Here is a 16,577-nt window from a genome sequence, read left to right as displayed (position 1 = left end):
ACCTAAGAAGAGAAGTAAATATTAGTTCTAGCATCTATGTTACGAACCTGCAATGGAGGGCCAGTTTGTAGTTGATTGCCTAGAGGATGCTGGTGGTTTGTTTGCAGTCCATAATGGGCACCAAATCCCAAGTCATTTTGGTTGACTTCTTCCTGGGTAGACAATATTACAATGAAAAATGAGAAAGAAGAGATTGTGGATAATAAAAATAAATAAATAAAACTAAAAAAATGATAAGTAAGCTAGCAAATAAAGAATTGTTCGGTAAAAATAGTAGTCACCATTATATCAATCATGCCATGTGTCCTATCATTGGTGCCAAATTGAGCAGTAGTTGATGAAGATTGAAACAAATTACTCTGGTGCCCATCAGTTGATGTCCTCAAAGGGTCCTAATCAAAGTAGAGAGTTTGGTTAATAAACATATATTAGGCACACAGAATACAACATTACCAAAGTACCTTTTTGCCATTTGAGTCATTAACTGGTTCTGCTTCACATTCTTTCCTTTTCTTGGGTGGGCGTCCTCTTCGCTTAGTTGAAACAGAATTAGAAGTTTTGTCACCATCAATGATACCAGCCAGTGATGCTGCATGATTTTCATCACTTCCAGTCAACCTAGTAACAGAAGACACAAGCCTGTTGTGCAAATCCTGAAACGTGTTATCATCTAACAGAGATCTTTCCACTTCTCTAATTAACTTCAAAGCAAGCTGGTACTTCTCATCGGACACCATGCCCACTTCAACAAGTTGAAGGCAACGCAAAGAAAGAGAATCATAATGTTCAACCTGACGATTGCCATAAAAGTCTTTCGAGGAATGCTCCAAAGCATTCAAAAGCTTGAAATCCTTTCTCCAACGATTAAGGATGTACTGAGGTGGAACCTCATACACTTGCTGCAAACTTAGAACTGACAAAGCATGTAAGGATAGATCCCTGTGAACTGAAAGAAGCCACATATACATTGCACCTGAAATTCATCAACATGGTACAGCACCTCATAATACTTGGCATTCTCTCTTTCAACACTTCCAGTGTAGGAACATATTCGTACCTCAAACGTAGATAGAGAGCCGTCAACCTTTACCAGTGAAACCTGGCAATAAAGAGCTGCCTTTAACTCATTCTGGAAAATTTCAAACATGCTAAGTGTGTATATTTCAGAAAGTTGTTGCTCCATAGGAGAATCTGATACCGTAATCTGGCTCTTGTGGTATGAGTCAAAATCTGCTTTTGCTTCCAACTCATATTTGGTTTGCAAAACCATTTCATAATTTTCTAAAAATTGCTGTAAAGAAGTTTCAGGATAAACAAACCCCTCAAAAAAAGGACTTGCACCCTTTTCGTCGAGTGTAGTGGACAACCCAGCCCAAAACATATCCTTCAGATAAACAGGTGCCCATAGTTTCCGATTTTCATATAAAGAGTTCAACCATTCATTAGCCTCAAGTTCATATGTTTTAGTCAGGTTCCTCCAGCCTTCTTCGAACTCATCAACTTTTAAAGAATTGTGTATTAATTCAGTCATGGCCTTATGAATTGTCTTGCATTCTGTATGTTCCCTTAACTTCTCAGGAATACTTCTACTTATATCAAACAGACAAATTCGATGGCGGACTTCTGGTAATATTTTGGCAACCACACTTTGAATAGTCTTAGATTGATCGGTGATGATAGCATTTGGATAGTGCTCTGACATACATGTCAGCCAGGCCTTAAATAACCACAAGTAGTTTCCAGGGGTTTCATCAGCAAGTAAACCACAGCTTAACAACACTTGTTGGCCATGACTGTTTGACCCAACGAATAGAACAAGAGGAATCTTGTATTCATTTTTCAGATAGGTTGAATCAAAGTAAACAACATCACCATAACAATGGTATGCTGATCTTGACCTAGGATCAGCCCAAAACACATTCCTTAAATGACCTTCCATGTCTAGATCCAGCATGTAAAAAAAATTTGGATATTTGGTCTGCATCCGTGCAAAAAACTGGGAGATGGCATCCTTGTCACCTTCTGCCAGCTTCATTTGCCCATCATCAATAGAGTTTAAGAATTCCAAACCAACATATGGTAAGTGCTCACGTCCTGCAGCTCGCACGGCAAGATCTTTAGTTGCTCCACTAGACATATTTTTATAGCATCTAAAGAGGTGAGCCTCTGATGGATTAAGTTCATGGTTGTGTTCAAGTTTAGCTTCAACTACATGCAACAAACCATCACCCCATAGTTTGGCGATAAATGCAGCTTCACAATTTGTCTTTGTTGATGGCCTAGATTGATGGTAGCATGCTTTTGTTTGTGCCTTGCCCTCTTTACTGCACACAAGTACAAGTCGTCGGCAAAGTCCATAAGTTGTAAAAGATGACTTTTTTATAGTAACACCAAATCCCGTGCGCATCGCATATCGTTTATAGAAAGTGACAGCTTCCCCATAGGAGCTGAACACCATCCCCAAATGAGGCACGCCATCATCTCCTCCGGTCACCAATGGTAATTGACCATCAAGTTCAGCCTTATCAATTTTCCCCTCAACAATATCATCCTCAATAACTAGTTCTTTGGCCTGAATGATTTCTCCTTCAATGACTGTATCAGTTTCCATACTCTGGAAACAACTACAAGTTTAGCCTGCAAAATAAGAACAAAGGATGCTGGCAGCGTGGACTTGCAGAGTAACCTGCAGCAAGAAATAGAAATTCTATTTACAATGTACCAGTTGTGAGATGTAATGTATCTAGCCGATATGCTTCATTACCCCATGCTCATGCAGGCAGCTCCCTCCTCATCATACATAACATCTAAAAAGTATCACTATCCTTTACAATCATTTCTCCTCCCTATGCCCCACTTCAATGATACAACGAACAATCAGAACAACAGAAATTCCTCGAATTTGAAAAAAAAATATATGGAAATAACATATTTTTAAAAATAAAAAAGATTTGCGTCTAAAATCAAGGACGCGTGAATGTACGGAACCAAAGAACATCTACGCAAACAGACAATGATGCGACAAATTAATTTTTGATCTTGAAACTCAAGGATAGCATGATCGAATAGCAAATGCAACACCTTGGTATATGCTCATGGCAACAGCAGCATCGGGCAAAAGAAAAGGAAAAGAACCTGGATGAGATCAAGGATCGCGAAGGGACAGACACTTCGATTCGATCGATTCAAAGCCAGTTTCTTGCTCAATCAGGGAAGATAAGAGAATTTAGGGTTCATCCCGGCGAGAGCGAGGGAGCGAAGAAGTGGGCTGCGATTGTTATTGGCACCTGACCCGGTATACCCGGACTTCTCACCCCCTCGGGTTCGTCTGGGTGTGCAATTTTGGGTGCGATTACTGTTTGCGGATTTTGTTTAGCATGTTAAACCCGCATCCGCACGGCAAAATTCCTAATAAATCGTGTTTATAACAGTACTTTCTGTTTACTTTGACGGAGAGTAGGATGGAAATAGAACATAAAGATTTTATGCAGAGTAAAATTCTTCGCATAAAAAAATTACACAGAATTCTCCTTTAAAAAAAATCTCCTCAACCTAAAATCTTCCTCCTCATTTGAAACTCTATAATTTCCTTTTCCTTTATAAGTTTTTAACATACTTCAGCAAAAGTAGAATCGTCCGCCACCCAACGGTCCCACATAGTCGGCTCTACAACCATCTATGAAGAGGTAAATTGAAAAATTACAGTTGACCACGACAGAATAGAAATTTTTAACATATTGTGTATATAAAAGATGCTACAAAATAAAGTCATTATTCATTTAGTTCTTTAACCATTTGTTGAATAAAATTCATAAAAAATGTGTGTAATATCTTGAAATGTATGATGGTATTCGGAATTGGGATTGGCTGGTTGAGAAGTGAGAGTGACCACTTGAAAAATAATCTGAGTATCATCGCGTGTCCTTCGTTCAAGTCAGATTGAGGAATGAAGTTGAAACAAGTCTAATTAAGTATGTGGTGACCCGGTGATTATCAAACATGCTTTAGCATAAAGGACCACCCTAAGGGCATATTTGATTAAGGACTATCATTGATAACTTTGGTTATTTACCTAATGTTATAATGTTTAATCATGTTTGATTTAAGTAATGAGTGATTCTCAAGTAATGGAGCATGCCCGCCACGTCAGCAAATGTGACATAATTCGGAATGTGATTATTTGGGAAGTGTAAGGGTTTTCATGATTTTAGGGTTAACAAAAAAAATTTTCCAAAATTATCCTGAGTTTTTTCCCATAGACAAGAGGCGGAGAAGTCACCAAAGAAGTGATTTTTATATAATTGGAAGACTCGCCTCATCTTATAGATAATGGAAAAGAGTGGTGAGAAGGCGGATGATGTAATCATAGGTGAGGACCTAGAGGGCACCGTAATCGTAGACGTCGGTGTCTTCTTTGCCCCTCAAGACCTTCTCGTTGATGTCTGTTCTGCCACCATCCTTGTCATTGTCACCCTATTCCCCGTGGCTGCACGAGCTCAAGTTTGGTGAGCGCGACCTCTACCTGATCCACCTCCTCCTCAACTATGCCAATCGGGTTGTCGCCGACAGCCTCGACCACGCCAACAGCTTCCTAGAGCATATCGTGTTGTTGATCGCCCCCAACGACAACGCAATGCAACACATTGTCTCCCACTTCTTCGAGGCACTAACGTGGCATGCCCTCTGCCAGTGGTTGGAGCTCTACCACGCCCTCAACTGTGTTCACCTCATTGCAAAGGAAACCACTACCCCCCCACCCCGCCCGCTAGTTCTTCGATCTTTGCCCCTTTCTCTACATCTCCTACGTTGTCTCCAACCAAGCGATCATGAATGCAATGGAGGGGGAGAAGGTGATGCACATCATCGATCTTAACGCCTCCAACCCCACACAGTGGTTCTCCCTCCTCTAGGGGTTGACAGCACGACCTGAGGGCAAGCCGCACCTCAAGATCACCGGCATCCATGAGCACAATGAGATGCTCAATCACATTGTCGTCTGCCTCACTGAGCAGGTCGAGTGGCTCGACATCCGCTTCCAATTCAACTCAATCGCCACCAAATTGGAAAACCTCGACATCAAGAGCCCTCGCGTTAAAATAGGGGAGGCATTGGCCATCAGCTCTGCCCTCCAGCTCGACACCCTACTCGCCACTGAGGCGGCTCAACAAGTAGCGGCGGCGGCGGTCAACCAGCAATTGGCGTTGGGCGAGTGCCTTGACAAGGGCCACAGCTTGAGCAATGACTCAGCAATGTCATCGCCGCTAATGGAGAGCTTCCTGGCATCGCTATGGGGCTATCGCCCAAGGTAATGGTGGTGATGGAGCAGGAAGTTGACCACAACACCAACGCCCTGAGCAACCGATTGATGTTCTACTTTGCGGCGTTGTTCTACTACGCCAACACCCTGACCAACAAATATCAAGTTGATTTAGTTGCAAAAGTATCTAGGGATTGAACCAAGGATAATGCAGTAAATATTAAATTAGATTATATATTAAACCCTCCAAACAAATAAGTTTTGTGGCATTACCTAAAGTTGAATCGAGCAATATTATATTATATTTTATTCTTCATAATCTTTTCTTCTTGATTAGTAATCACATAACCTTGATTATGTAATTACTTGATGATCACATAATCAAAATTATGTATGATAATTTGAATCAAACGCACTTTAAAAGATCAATTGACCCTTGCACAGACTACCTCGAGCTACATCATGTATTTAGTAACTCTCGGTATTAATAGAGAAATAACAAAGATACTTAATCCCTTTTAAACTAGATAGATCCCTTCCAATGTAATGATCACTTACAACCCGACAAACGATCTTAACCTCCTTTAAACTTAACTAGTTGATGGTGAAGAGAAAATGAGTAAATATGACAAACTTAGACATTTTAATAAGTGTGTCAAATTATCTTAAGGTTGTGAAGATTTAAAAAAATCACAGCTTTCAATCTAGGTTGTGGAATTATGTCTAAGGGTACACTCAAGAGATTCCAAGGAGTGTAATGATCATAGTTTCAAGTGATTCTGAGATTCCTAAGGTCATTAATGAGTTTTGACTAAAACTTGTTGATGACTCTATAGTGTTAAAAAAAAATAAAATTTTGACATAGTCTGAATTAGGAGAGTCCTAGAAATCTATTAGCATAGTTGGTGAATAAGTATGACAAACCTAAACTCTTTAATAAACTTGTGTTAAATTATCTTGAGGTTGTGAAGATTTTAAAAATTCACAACTCTCAATATGGATTGTTAAATCAAGTTTGAGAGTATGATTACATTTAGGAGACTCACATGAGTGTAATGGTCCTAATTTAAAATGATTATGAAGTTTCTAAGACCATTAATGAATTTTGATCAAAATTCACGGATGACTTTAGACATTTCATGAATACTTCAAATTAAATTCATTGTACTTCTTATATCATCTTGAGTGTAAATCATGCCCTCAAACATAGATTTTATAGTTTAGATAAAGAACTATGAGTTTTTAAAATTGACACAACTTTTAGATATTTTGTCGAAAGCTCGTTATAATGTTTAGCATATAATGAGTAGAAATTTTAATTGTCAACTGATGAGTTATGACAATCAATGGCTAATAAAGAAGGGGCAAAATGGAAAATAATTGTGTTTTTGATAAATATAAAAATTAGGTACATATTTTGAGTATTACGAAAACTGACTATGCAGTTGAATAAATTATCTTTTTTTTAATAATCACGATTTATTTGATTTTTTAATATTTACAATTTAAATCTTAATCCTATTATTACCCCACTAAATACTTTTATCATGTAAATGAAACTTGAATTTCTTAATCAACACGAAATAGAGGTGAATAAAATTTTGATTAAACCAAAATAATCAATCGAATCAAACTAATTCATAAATTTGATTCAGTTTATTCAAAAGTTTAATTAAAATAATTAAACTACTTTTATTAAATAATTAAACAAATAAAAATATTAAGATTTTTATTTTTTTAATTGATTAAGTTTTATTAAAAGGTTTTAATATTTTTTAATTAAAAAAAATTAATTTGGTTACTAACGGAATTAACTGATTTTATATCGATTTGATTTATTTGATTTTATAATAAATTTTAATAATAAAATTTGATCAATTTGATTGACTTAAAAAAAAAGTTCGATTCAATTTTGTCAATTCTATTTTAACCAAATGTTGAGTCCTAACAAGAAATATCAAATAGGCACTAACTTCTAGTTAGTAGGCAAAAATCACGTGCCCCTACACAATATTAAAACAGTATTTATCATATTTTTAATTTAAATATTATTTTAGCAATTAAAATTATAAATTTTATAATAAAAAAAGAATTATTTTAATTTAGTTAAAATTATTATATATAAAGTATTTTATTTAATAACAAATATTTTAAAATTATTATAGTAATTTTATTCATAGTTGTTATATTTATAGTAGCTATATGATCATATTTATACAGTAATCATATTATAACTGTGAGAAAATTAATAATATTTTTAGAATAAAAAATACATTAGATATTATTTTGATATTTAAAAAATATATATTTTTTCATAACTTTTATAGTTTAATAATCTTATCAAAGATTTAAAATAGCATAACTGAAAAAATCAATGATAAATGAAACTCATTTAAATTACATATAGGACTTTTATTTATTTATTATTATTATTATCAATAGTGGTTGTGATCGTTATTATTTTTTTATTCTAACTTCATTATTTAAGATTCAAATCATAAAATTAGACGAATAAAATAGTCTATTCCTGATGGTGAATCATCTATTAAAATTTATTTATATTTTTAAATTTATTTTGATTGTCGATCAAAATTTTTTTCAAAATTAATCGATTTAAAAATTAAATATCTCTAAAAAAACGAATAAAATAAAAAAAATATATGTTTTTATACGAGGCGTTGACGACAACTTTGACCAAGAAGAATCCAACGTCCAAGAACACGTCAAAAATGCAAACGTGTTCGATTCCCATTGGTTTGGAACCAGTCAATGGAGCCTGATTGGTGTTCTACCGTGGCAAGGCTCCACTCCATTTTAAAGCGAAAAATAATTCACACCCGAATACCTGACGCAAAATATTACTCTCTTATCTAATAGTTCAGTTGCCTTTCCCCATGTCAGATTTCTACGCATGCGTATGATTTCGGTGTCCATATAAAGTCTCCGGCCGCAGACTGAGTGACTTGGAAGTCTATGGTCCCGCTTAGTCACTAAAAGACTAAAACGCCCACAGAGGTTCTTAAAATCCCAAAAGTGACACCATGCTCAATTAATTTGGAAACAATGAATTATTTAAAATATTTTGGTGTCAGTGTCAAAGCTGTAATTTGTGTGCTTGCACAAGGGCTTTTATGAGACTCCGCACTCTACAAATGGAAGGAGCACTCCGTGCTCCGCGATCATCGCGGCGGTGGCCGACGATGGCGCAACCACGCATTTTAGCGGCGGCGGCTTCGAAGCTTGAGCTTCGGTGGCTGGTGCTGTCACTTGCGCTCTTCGTCCATGCCTCGGCGCTTGAGATCTTCTTCGAAGAGCGATTCGACGGTATCTCGCTCTTTCCGTATCCCCTAATTTGACGACTCCTCCGCGCTTTCTTTGTTTGTAACAGTTTAGATCTTTTAGTGTACTTCATTGCAAAGCATGTGCCTTCTTTCTGTATCATTTGTGGCTTGCCATTTTGGCTTGAGCTTGACATTTATTTTTCCAGAGGGATATTTGAGAGTTAACTTATTTCCTTTTATGGTTAGCTCAGCTATGCTGTTTAACTTATGTCGGGAGAGTAGGCGATGTGGAGTATCTGAAATCAAACTGTTGATCTGATCGATTTTGAAGTGCGGAGGGGATCGCTGGTTTTGATTTAATTAGGGCAAGATGATAGTCCTTAAAAAAGGGCACGCGCAAATATTTAGAAGGATTAAACAAGTATGTGGGTTTAGATGATTGGGATGCAGTACTCTGGTAGGCAGGGCGGCTCTTATAATTTCACTATTATGTATGCAATTTTAACATTGGAATTTTTTTCGAAGTTGTCCAAGATGGTTTCGTTAAAAATTTATCTTACGTGTGGTGAAGTTTGAAATATTTGAGTTCTCTATATTTCTATAACGTCTACCTATCATTTTATCAACAGTTATTTCCTAACTACTTGTGCTTTTGACCTTTTGTTTGTTTTCAGTTAATAATTTCGAATGGTTATATATTTATATGCTTTTAACTAAATTGGAATTTTGACATATATTTTTGTTGCTTTGGGAAGATGATTGGGAGCAACGATGGGTAAAATCAGACTGGAAAAGGAGTGAAGGAAAAGCTGGTGTTTTTAAACATACTGCTGGAAAATGGCCCGGTGATCCAGATGATAAAGGTGTGAATTTTTCATTGTCATTTCCTCACTTAGTGTTCTTCCTTAAGTTGTCAACCTTTTTTTATTTATTCATCTCAATATAAAAAAAAGATTGATAGATAAATTAATAAAAACAAAAATTCTTTTTTTTTTTTTTTGAATGAGCCTTCTTGTCTACATTTATTATGCAGTTTATTAACTTCCATTACTGTAAAAAGTTAGGTAAGATTCCCAGTGTGACTAATTTTTTTCTGTGTTTATCTGATGAGAATGACCTTTCTGTATACAGGATTACAAACATCTATAGATGCTAGGCATTCTGCAATATCTGCAAAATTTCCAGAATTTAGTAACAAGAACAGGACACTGGTGGTCCAGTATTCTATAAGGTTTGAGCAGGACATCGAATGTGGTGGAGGCTATATAAAGCTTCTTTCTGGATATGTTAATCAGAAGAAATTTGGTGGTGATACTCCATACAGGTTTACTGGTTTCTTTAATCTCAAATAGGTTTTGTAACTTTCATGTTGGCTACTATTATGCTGAAATCAATCAAAACTACTTGTCATTGATTATACTGATTCCATTATTGGCTTGGATCATAAGATTTTCAGTTTTCGAAGGTTTTTACCTGTAAACAACAATGACTTCTGTTCAATTTAGAGCATTCTTGTCTTAATAAAGGTTAGTTCAATTATGGTCCAAGCATATTTAATGTCGCAACCACAGATCTAGTTGCCTTGTCTAACATGACAATGTGTTGTTGACTCTATCCAACACCACTGATTATGGATAGATTGTGCTTTTCACACAAACTTGTTGAAACATCTGGATGAATTTCTCTCTGTGGAATAAAAACATAGTGTGGGATACTGTGATACATAATAGTATGGCCAACTACCAAGGACCAAGTTGAATAATCCTAGAGTTGAGGAGGAGCAAGTAAAAAGATTCTGATGGAATACTTAAGTAGACAATAATTTCCATACCTTTGTTTCTTGACAATTATTGGGAAAAAAAATCAGATCTCATTGTGTTAATGTTAACAACACTTCAAGAATTTCTTTTTTTTTTTGTTCTTTAGAAGCACATTTAAGAAGCTAATATCATTTAGGTTGAGAAATTTTTACAAGTGGGGCGATAATAAATAGATATATTATCATTTAAGGAATCATTATTGTATGTTAAGTACTTCAAATCCCTAAACAAAATGGGGAAAAATTATTGTGCTTATTTTGTTTACATCTGTTAATAATGAGCCTTTGTACTTTTGCAACATTGTATTCTAACAACAACAACAATCATCAAGTCTTAGAACATCATCTGTGCTTGACCTTGGCTAGCGACCTAACACAATCCTCAATATTTTTCAACATTCTATTCTAACCAATTGTTAAATTCTTTGAAACATGTTGGGTTAAGTCAGTGAACTATATTATCAATATTTATGATTATGTGATTGATGTAGATATTTTTGTAGTTAACCTCTTTTGATTTTTTTTAAAAAATCATTAGGATAATATTAAATATTTGTTTATGGTAAAGACCAAAAAAGGGAGCCCAATACAATCCAAAATTCTAAAGCACTTAATTGGGGGCCTCATGATATTTAAGCATACTCAAGAAGCCTTCTAGCAATGTGGAACAAAGGGGTGAATTTTCTTCACCACCCATCAAGGTTCGGAGTCTTGATCCATGTTGAGATTGTAGTCTCTAACTTGGACGAGACATACTGTGCATACCAGACGTGTGCCAAACCATAGAAGAGAAAGGGATGGTGGAGTAGAAGGGGGAAAGAGGTTGAATGTGCGTGGAGGGGGCACGAAAGACAACTTGCAACATCGACCCAGGAAGATAACACAAAGGAAGACCTGAATCAACGTTGGAAGACTAGTGTAGAGACAATAAAAATGCATGTGGAGATGGTGAGGGAGACAATTGGTGATGTTGACACCGGAAGACAATGTGATAGAAGGCCAAAATCCGTGTTGGAACATGGAGCAGAGATGACATAAGCTTGCATCAACTTGACATTGGGAGCTCATCTCGTGAACTATTTGGCATCAAAAGATCACCTTGATTCGATGCTGGAGAAGGAAAACTTATGTGATTTGGAGGGAAAGCCTTCCTTGTGCTTGATTTGATGCTGTAGAATGGTTCCATTGGATTGGGCATATCTTCGTGCTATTTGACCGATTGAATGAGAAGTTTCACCCATGCCAACTAACATGGAACAGGACATTAATCCATGCCTCCCAAAGTCTTTATCTCTTTTGACATGCCTTTTTAACAATGTAGAATGTTAATATTAATCTATCATCTTAAATTTTTATAATTTCCATTTCTCTCTCCTCTGATTATTTTCCTTGGAAGACAAATGCCTTGGTTTTACAAAGTTATCCTTGTATCAAAATTCACTTTGTTTTTCCTTTGTTTTTTTTGCCTCAATATGCTTTTTGAAGTTGCCAAAAGCCAGCATTCTCATTGTTACTATGTTGGAATATTTTCTACTTATTAATATCACATGTGCACTTTTGGAGTGGAAAATAGTATACCTGATGATATTTTTCTCATGCAGTTTAATGTTGGGCCCCGACATTTGTGGAACACAAACAAAGAAGCTCCATCTAATCCTTTCTTACCAGGGGCAGAATTATCCCATCAAAAAGGATTTACAGTGTGAGACTGATAAGCTTGCACATATCTATACATTTATTCTTAGACCTGATGCTTCGTATAGCCTCCTCGTTGATAACCGAGAAAGAGAATCTGGGAGCATGTATACTGATTGGGATATACTTCCACCTCGGAAGATCAAGGAAGTTAATGCTAAGAAGGTTGGAATTGGAGTCTATTGACACTCCTGAGAATAGTTCAAGTAAAACGAAAATACTCTTGTTTCTTTCTGCAATTTCTCATATTCTTGCATTTTACTTTTGCAGCCAAAAGACTGGGATGAAAGGGAATACATTGATGATCCAGATGATATGAAACCAGAGGTTTGCCCAACATTCTAAAATAATTGTTTTTAACTTGACAAACATTGTCTAACTTTTTTTTGCTTCATGTGGTAGGGGTATGATTCTATTCCAAAAGAAATTCCTGACCCAAAGGTGAAAAAGGTATTATTCCTGTAAACTGTAAAACTCATGTTTATACAACATGCAAGTCCTGGTGTAGTTGCCATACTGTTTTGTTAATTGGTGGATATTTCAGGAGCTTGTAGCTCAATTTGTTTTGAAGTAGATCCTCTTTATTGATGAGGAGTCACCTTTTCATTATGGGGGTTAGGAATTTGGGATTCTTTATTTTATTTTATTTTATTTTTTAATCAGCCTGACACGTGGGATGAGGATGAGGATGGAATATGGAAACCACCAAAGATTCCGAATCCACAATACAAGGGACCATGGAAACGCAAGGTGTGTAATTCCAATCTGAGCTTGATGAATGTAATGTCTTGTGTATATGTATAATTTATAATTCTCATCCATGATTGAGTTTACAGAGGATCAAGAACCCAAACTACAAAGGGAAATGGAAAACCCCATGGATTGATAATCCTGGTAAGATGAGCATAGCATCTGATTGCTGATAAACCCGTTAGCTTAATACTGTCATGTTTGCATTCTGGATAAATAAAAACTGATGCTAGTGAAAATTTATATTCATGAAAAATCTTTTTTTTTCAGATCTTGAGCTATCTTAGGAACTATGGATAATCTAATACAATGTGAATAATAAATTGTACAAATGCTTTCATAAATTCTTCCATTATCAGAAGGAACTCAGGATAGAAACCTTTTTATCCATCTATTTTCTCTTCTGACTATACTGGGAGCTTACATTTTTTATTACTTTGTGTGCTGAGAGAGCAAATATAGGAAAATCTTGTGATCAATTAGTTTTTCAGCCTGATCTTTTTTAACAATGAATTTTTGTCGCTGCTTTTCTGTTGTTTTTGTCATAGAGCTTGCTTGCTCTAAATTTATTCGGAGCATTGTTTCAAAGGAAGGATTTCTTGTTTTCTGTATGGCTAGCACTAGCAAACAATTGAGCATAATCCTGCTGAATGGAATAGAGTGCTCAAAGGATTATGCACAACCTCTCTTTATGTATTACTGTTATTATGGAACAAGTGTTGTTTGCCTAAACAATTCCTGTCCCTTACTGAAACATATGCTAAGTAGCACAACAACTAACAGTATGAAATGTTAAATCTAAACAACAATCATTTACAAAAAACATCCTGACTTAATTTATATGGAGAACTCACTAATCATATCTTACACTTAACTCAAAATCCCCTTTTTATGTTGATTCTAGATGAAATCACTAATCATATTGAAGATAAAGCTCGTTGATGTTTATGTTATTCATGATTGGCATTATACCAATTGATTGGATTTGTAAATGGATTAAACTTGAATCATTGAAAAAAAGTTTGAAACAAGTTTTTTAGACAACTTTGGACAGTTGGTTTTAGTAATAAGAAATAAATCAAGGGAATAATTAAGATGGCTGTTAATAAATAATTTTATGAGGGCTTTAGATATCTTGACTTTATGTCAAGATGATACATTACCAAAGATAAAGGGTGAATTGTTAAAATGGAGGGTGGAATTGTGTGATCATCATATGCTTCTTGAATGAAAACTTATAGGATTGTGCTACAAACACTCCAAGGAAAGGAAACAACTTGTACAAAAAGATAGCATTCTAAAAAGATGGGTGGGGTTTATCTAAAGGATTAAAAAGATACTATTTCTGAGACCAATTAGGTGTACTCGTGCTTAAAGGTGACATACATTTATAGTTAGTCAAGTTGAATCCATTAGAATGCAAGGAGACAACAAAATCTTATAAAATTCATTCAAATATTAGAAGTGATAAAATCTTACATTGAACATAATGGAGTGACAAGATGCATGTAATAGCTGACCCCAAATAGTTGGGAGAAACACATATGGTGACAAAGATGATGCCATGCTAGGGAAGTTCACCATGGGAGATGCATCTTTGTGTTTTCTCAGAAAATCAGAAATCATGCTCAGAATCCCCATGTTTCTGTGCCATACAAGTTCAAAGTATTATACAGTCCATTGTTCATCAGATTGTGTTGAAACATGCTGTAGACACGTACTAGACAGTGGTTGGGAGGGCATCTGTAGCACAATATCTCTGATGACAGCTGTTATTTCTGATCGTGCACTTGATTATTTCTACCTATTTTCTTGAAATGGTATTATTATCTTAGATGTTTGGTTGTCTGGGATGCACAGATGATGTTAGGTTTCATAGAGGATGTTACATCTCTAATTGTCTACATTGGATATAGGAAATCTTTTGTATGAATAGTTGAATTGTCACTGCACATGTTGTGTTGCTATGCGAACTCACATCAAGAATTTCTCTTGTTACAAAGCCTCATGGAGCTGTACCTAATTTGAGATTCACTACTTGAAAGGCTTCAAACTAGTAACGTCTATAGAAATTCAGTGTATTGAATCGTGTCAAAATTTTGAAGAATTTGTTGTGTTGGTTAGTTTTTTTTGCTTTATTGGTTAAAAACATTTTTTTGAAGCATCCTAGTAAAGTATTTCATGATATAGAATCTATCAAATGGTAAAGTGTAATTCTATGTGGTGATTTAATTGTTACCTTTTCATCAGAGTTTGAGGATGACCCAGATCTATACGTGCTGAAGCCTTTGAAGTACATTGGCATTGAAGTTTGGCAGGTAAATTTCTTTGCTTGATAGCATTCTTGCTGAACTTGTCCTTGGATGATCCTCCTGTATCTACAGAATGTTGCACAATGACTATGCAGGTAAAGGCAGGTTCAGTCTTTGACAACATCCTGATTTGCGACGATCCTGATTATGCAAAAGAGGTTGCAGAGGAGACTGTTCTTAAGCATAGAGAGGTCAGTTTATCATTTACGCTTGGTTGCTGACAATTTTTATCAGAATTGTTATTCGGTAAGTATTTTCATCATGTATTTTCCTTGTGTCAGACTGAAAAGGAGGCCTTCGAGGAAGCAGAAAAAATAAGGAAAGCAAAAGAGGATGAGGTTATAACTCTTCTATTTCAACAAATTCTCATTGTTCTAAAATACCTACATTGATTTTAAGTTTGTAAAAAATCTCAATGCCCCTATGCAACTTAAGAGGCTAAACACAACCCTTTTGTTTTTCCTGAGTCACACCGAACTTTCTCTAGGTTCTCTCTGTGAAATGATATCCCTGTTGGTTGTTGATTTTGATTTCCATTTGTGAACACCTGCTCATTAACAATGTTCGTTGCACAGGAAGCTCAAAGAGCAAGGGAGGAAGGTGAGCGTAGGAGAAGAGAAAGGGGACATGATCGACGCTACCAAGACAGGGAGCGCTACAGGGACCGCAGAAGGGTAGATTAATATCTTCCTTTTCTTCAGATCAGCCTATAATATCGAACACTTCCATTTTAGTTGATCCTTTTATATCATAAAATGCTTTTCTAACTCCAAATATCGGTTTGCAGCGTCATCATAGAGATTACATCCATGATGATTATCATGTAAGATCTCTAGCTACTCTTTCCTTGATTTCATTCTCATCTATCTCTCTTCATGATTCATCAAATGTGTTTATTTTTTACTGCTCTAATTGCAGGATGAACTATGAAACCTTAGATATCATTTGTTGCGACGCCAAACCGAATGAAGCGTCGATTCCTTGAACTGCACCGTAGTGGGAGTACTGGTAATGAAATGATGCCCAATGCTTTCTAATTGAAACTATATTGGAAGTTTTTGTAATCTATGAATTGCTGTCCCTCAAAAAGGACTAGTTAACCTTGGATTGTATTGCATCTGTCACTGTATGCCAACTCTCATGTTTACAGTTCGTCCAGCATTTTGAATTTTCAAACTGTTCAAGCTAGTTAATTCAAGCTGCATAGAATCTGATTGCCCTCTCTTGCTAAATTCAATATGCAAAATTACTTCCCCGTGCATGGTGTGATGGATGATCAAAATCAATTCATAATAATATGCATATGGATATGGTGTTTGAATAATTAGTAATATTTTATTTTTTAGATTTATTTGGTGGTTGGAATGTGAGATTCGATTGTCCATTACAAGATTAGTCGGATGTAAGTTAGATATTTGATAAAAAAATATAAAATTATTTGTCCCTGGGGCATGCAATGGTAA

General features: G+C 35.7%; 1 protein-coding gene and 2 pseudogenes across 1 annotated transcript; 2 read left to right on the top strand and 1 right to left on the bottom strand.

Moving 5' to 3' along the window:
* Positions 1-47: 47 nt before the first annotated feature.
* LOC141844181 (protein FAR1-RELATED SEQUENCE 6-like) lies at positions 48-2,665 on the bottom strand (annotated as a pseudogene).
* Positions 2,666-4,109: 1,444 nt separating this feature from the next.
* On the top strand, positions 4,110-5,455 carry LOC141827179 (scarecrow-like protein 3; annotated as a pseudogene).
* A 2,999-nt stretch (positions 5,456-8,454) lies between these two features.
* Positions 8,455-16,363, top strand: LOC141832462 (calreticulin-3). Its single transcript, XM_074719973.1, has 14 exons — positions 8,455-8,581; positions 9,294-9,401; positions 9,670-9,862; positions 11,959-12,217; positions 12,323-12,379; positions 12,455-12,502; positions 12,716-12,802; positions 12,889-12,946; positions 15,053-15,120; positions 15,210-15,305; positions 15,396-15,452; positions 15,690-15,788; positions 15,902-15,937; positions 16,033-16,363. Exons 1-14 carry the CDS (start codon positions 8,458-8,460, stop codon positions 16,042-16,044), a joined length of 1,302 nt encoding a protein of 433 aa, XP_074576074.1. The 5' UTR covers positions 8,455-8,457; the 3' UTR covers positions 16,045-16,363.
* Positions 16,364-16,577: the final 214 nt, after the last annotated feature.

This window comes from Curcuma longa, chromosome 1 (assembly GCF_044706935.1).
Source record: "Curcuma longa cultivar G26 ecotype Majalengka, Jawa Barat chromosome 1, ITB_CL_G26_1.1, whole genome shotgun sequence".
Taxonomy (NCBI): Eukaryota; Viridiplantae; Streptophyta; class Magnoliopsida; order Zingiberales; family Zingiberaceae; genus Curcuma; species Curcuma longa.
This window is presented reverse-complemented; position numbering and strand designations above follow the sequence as displayed.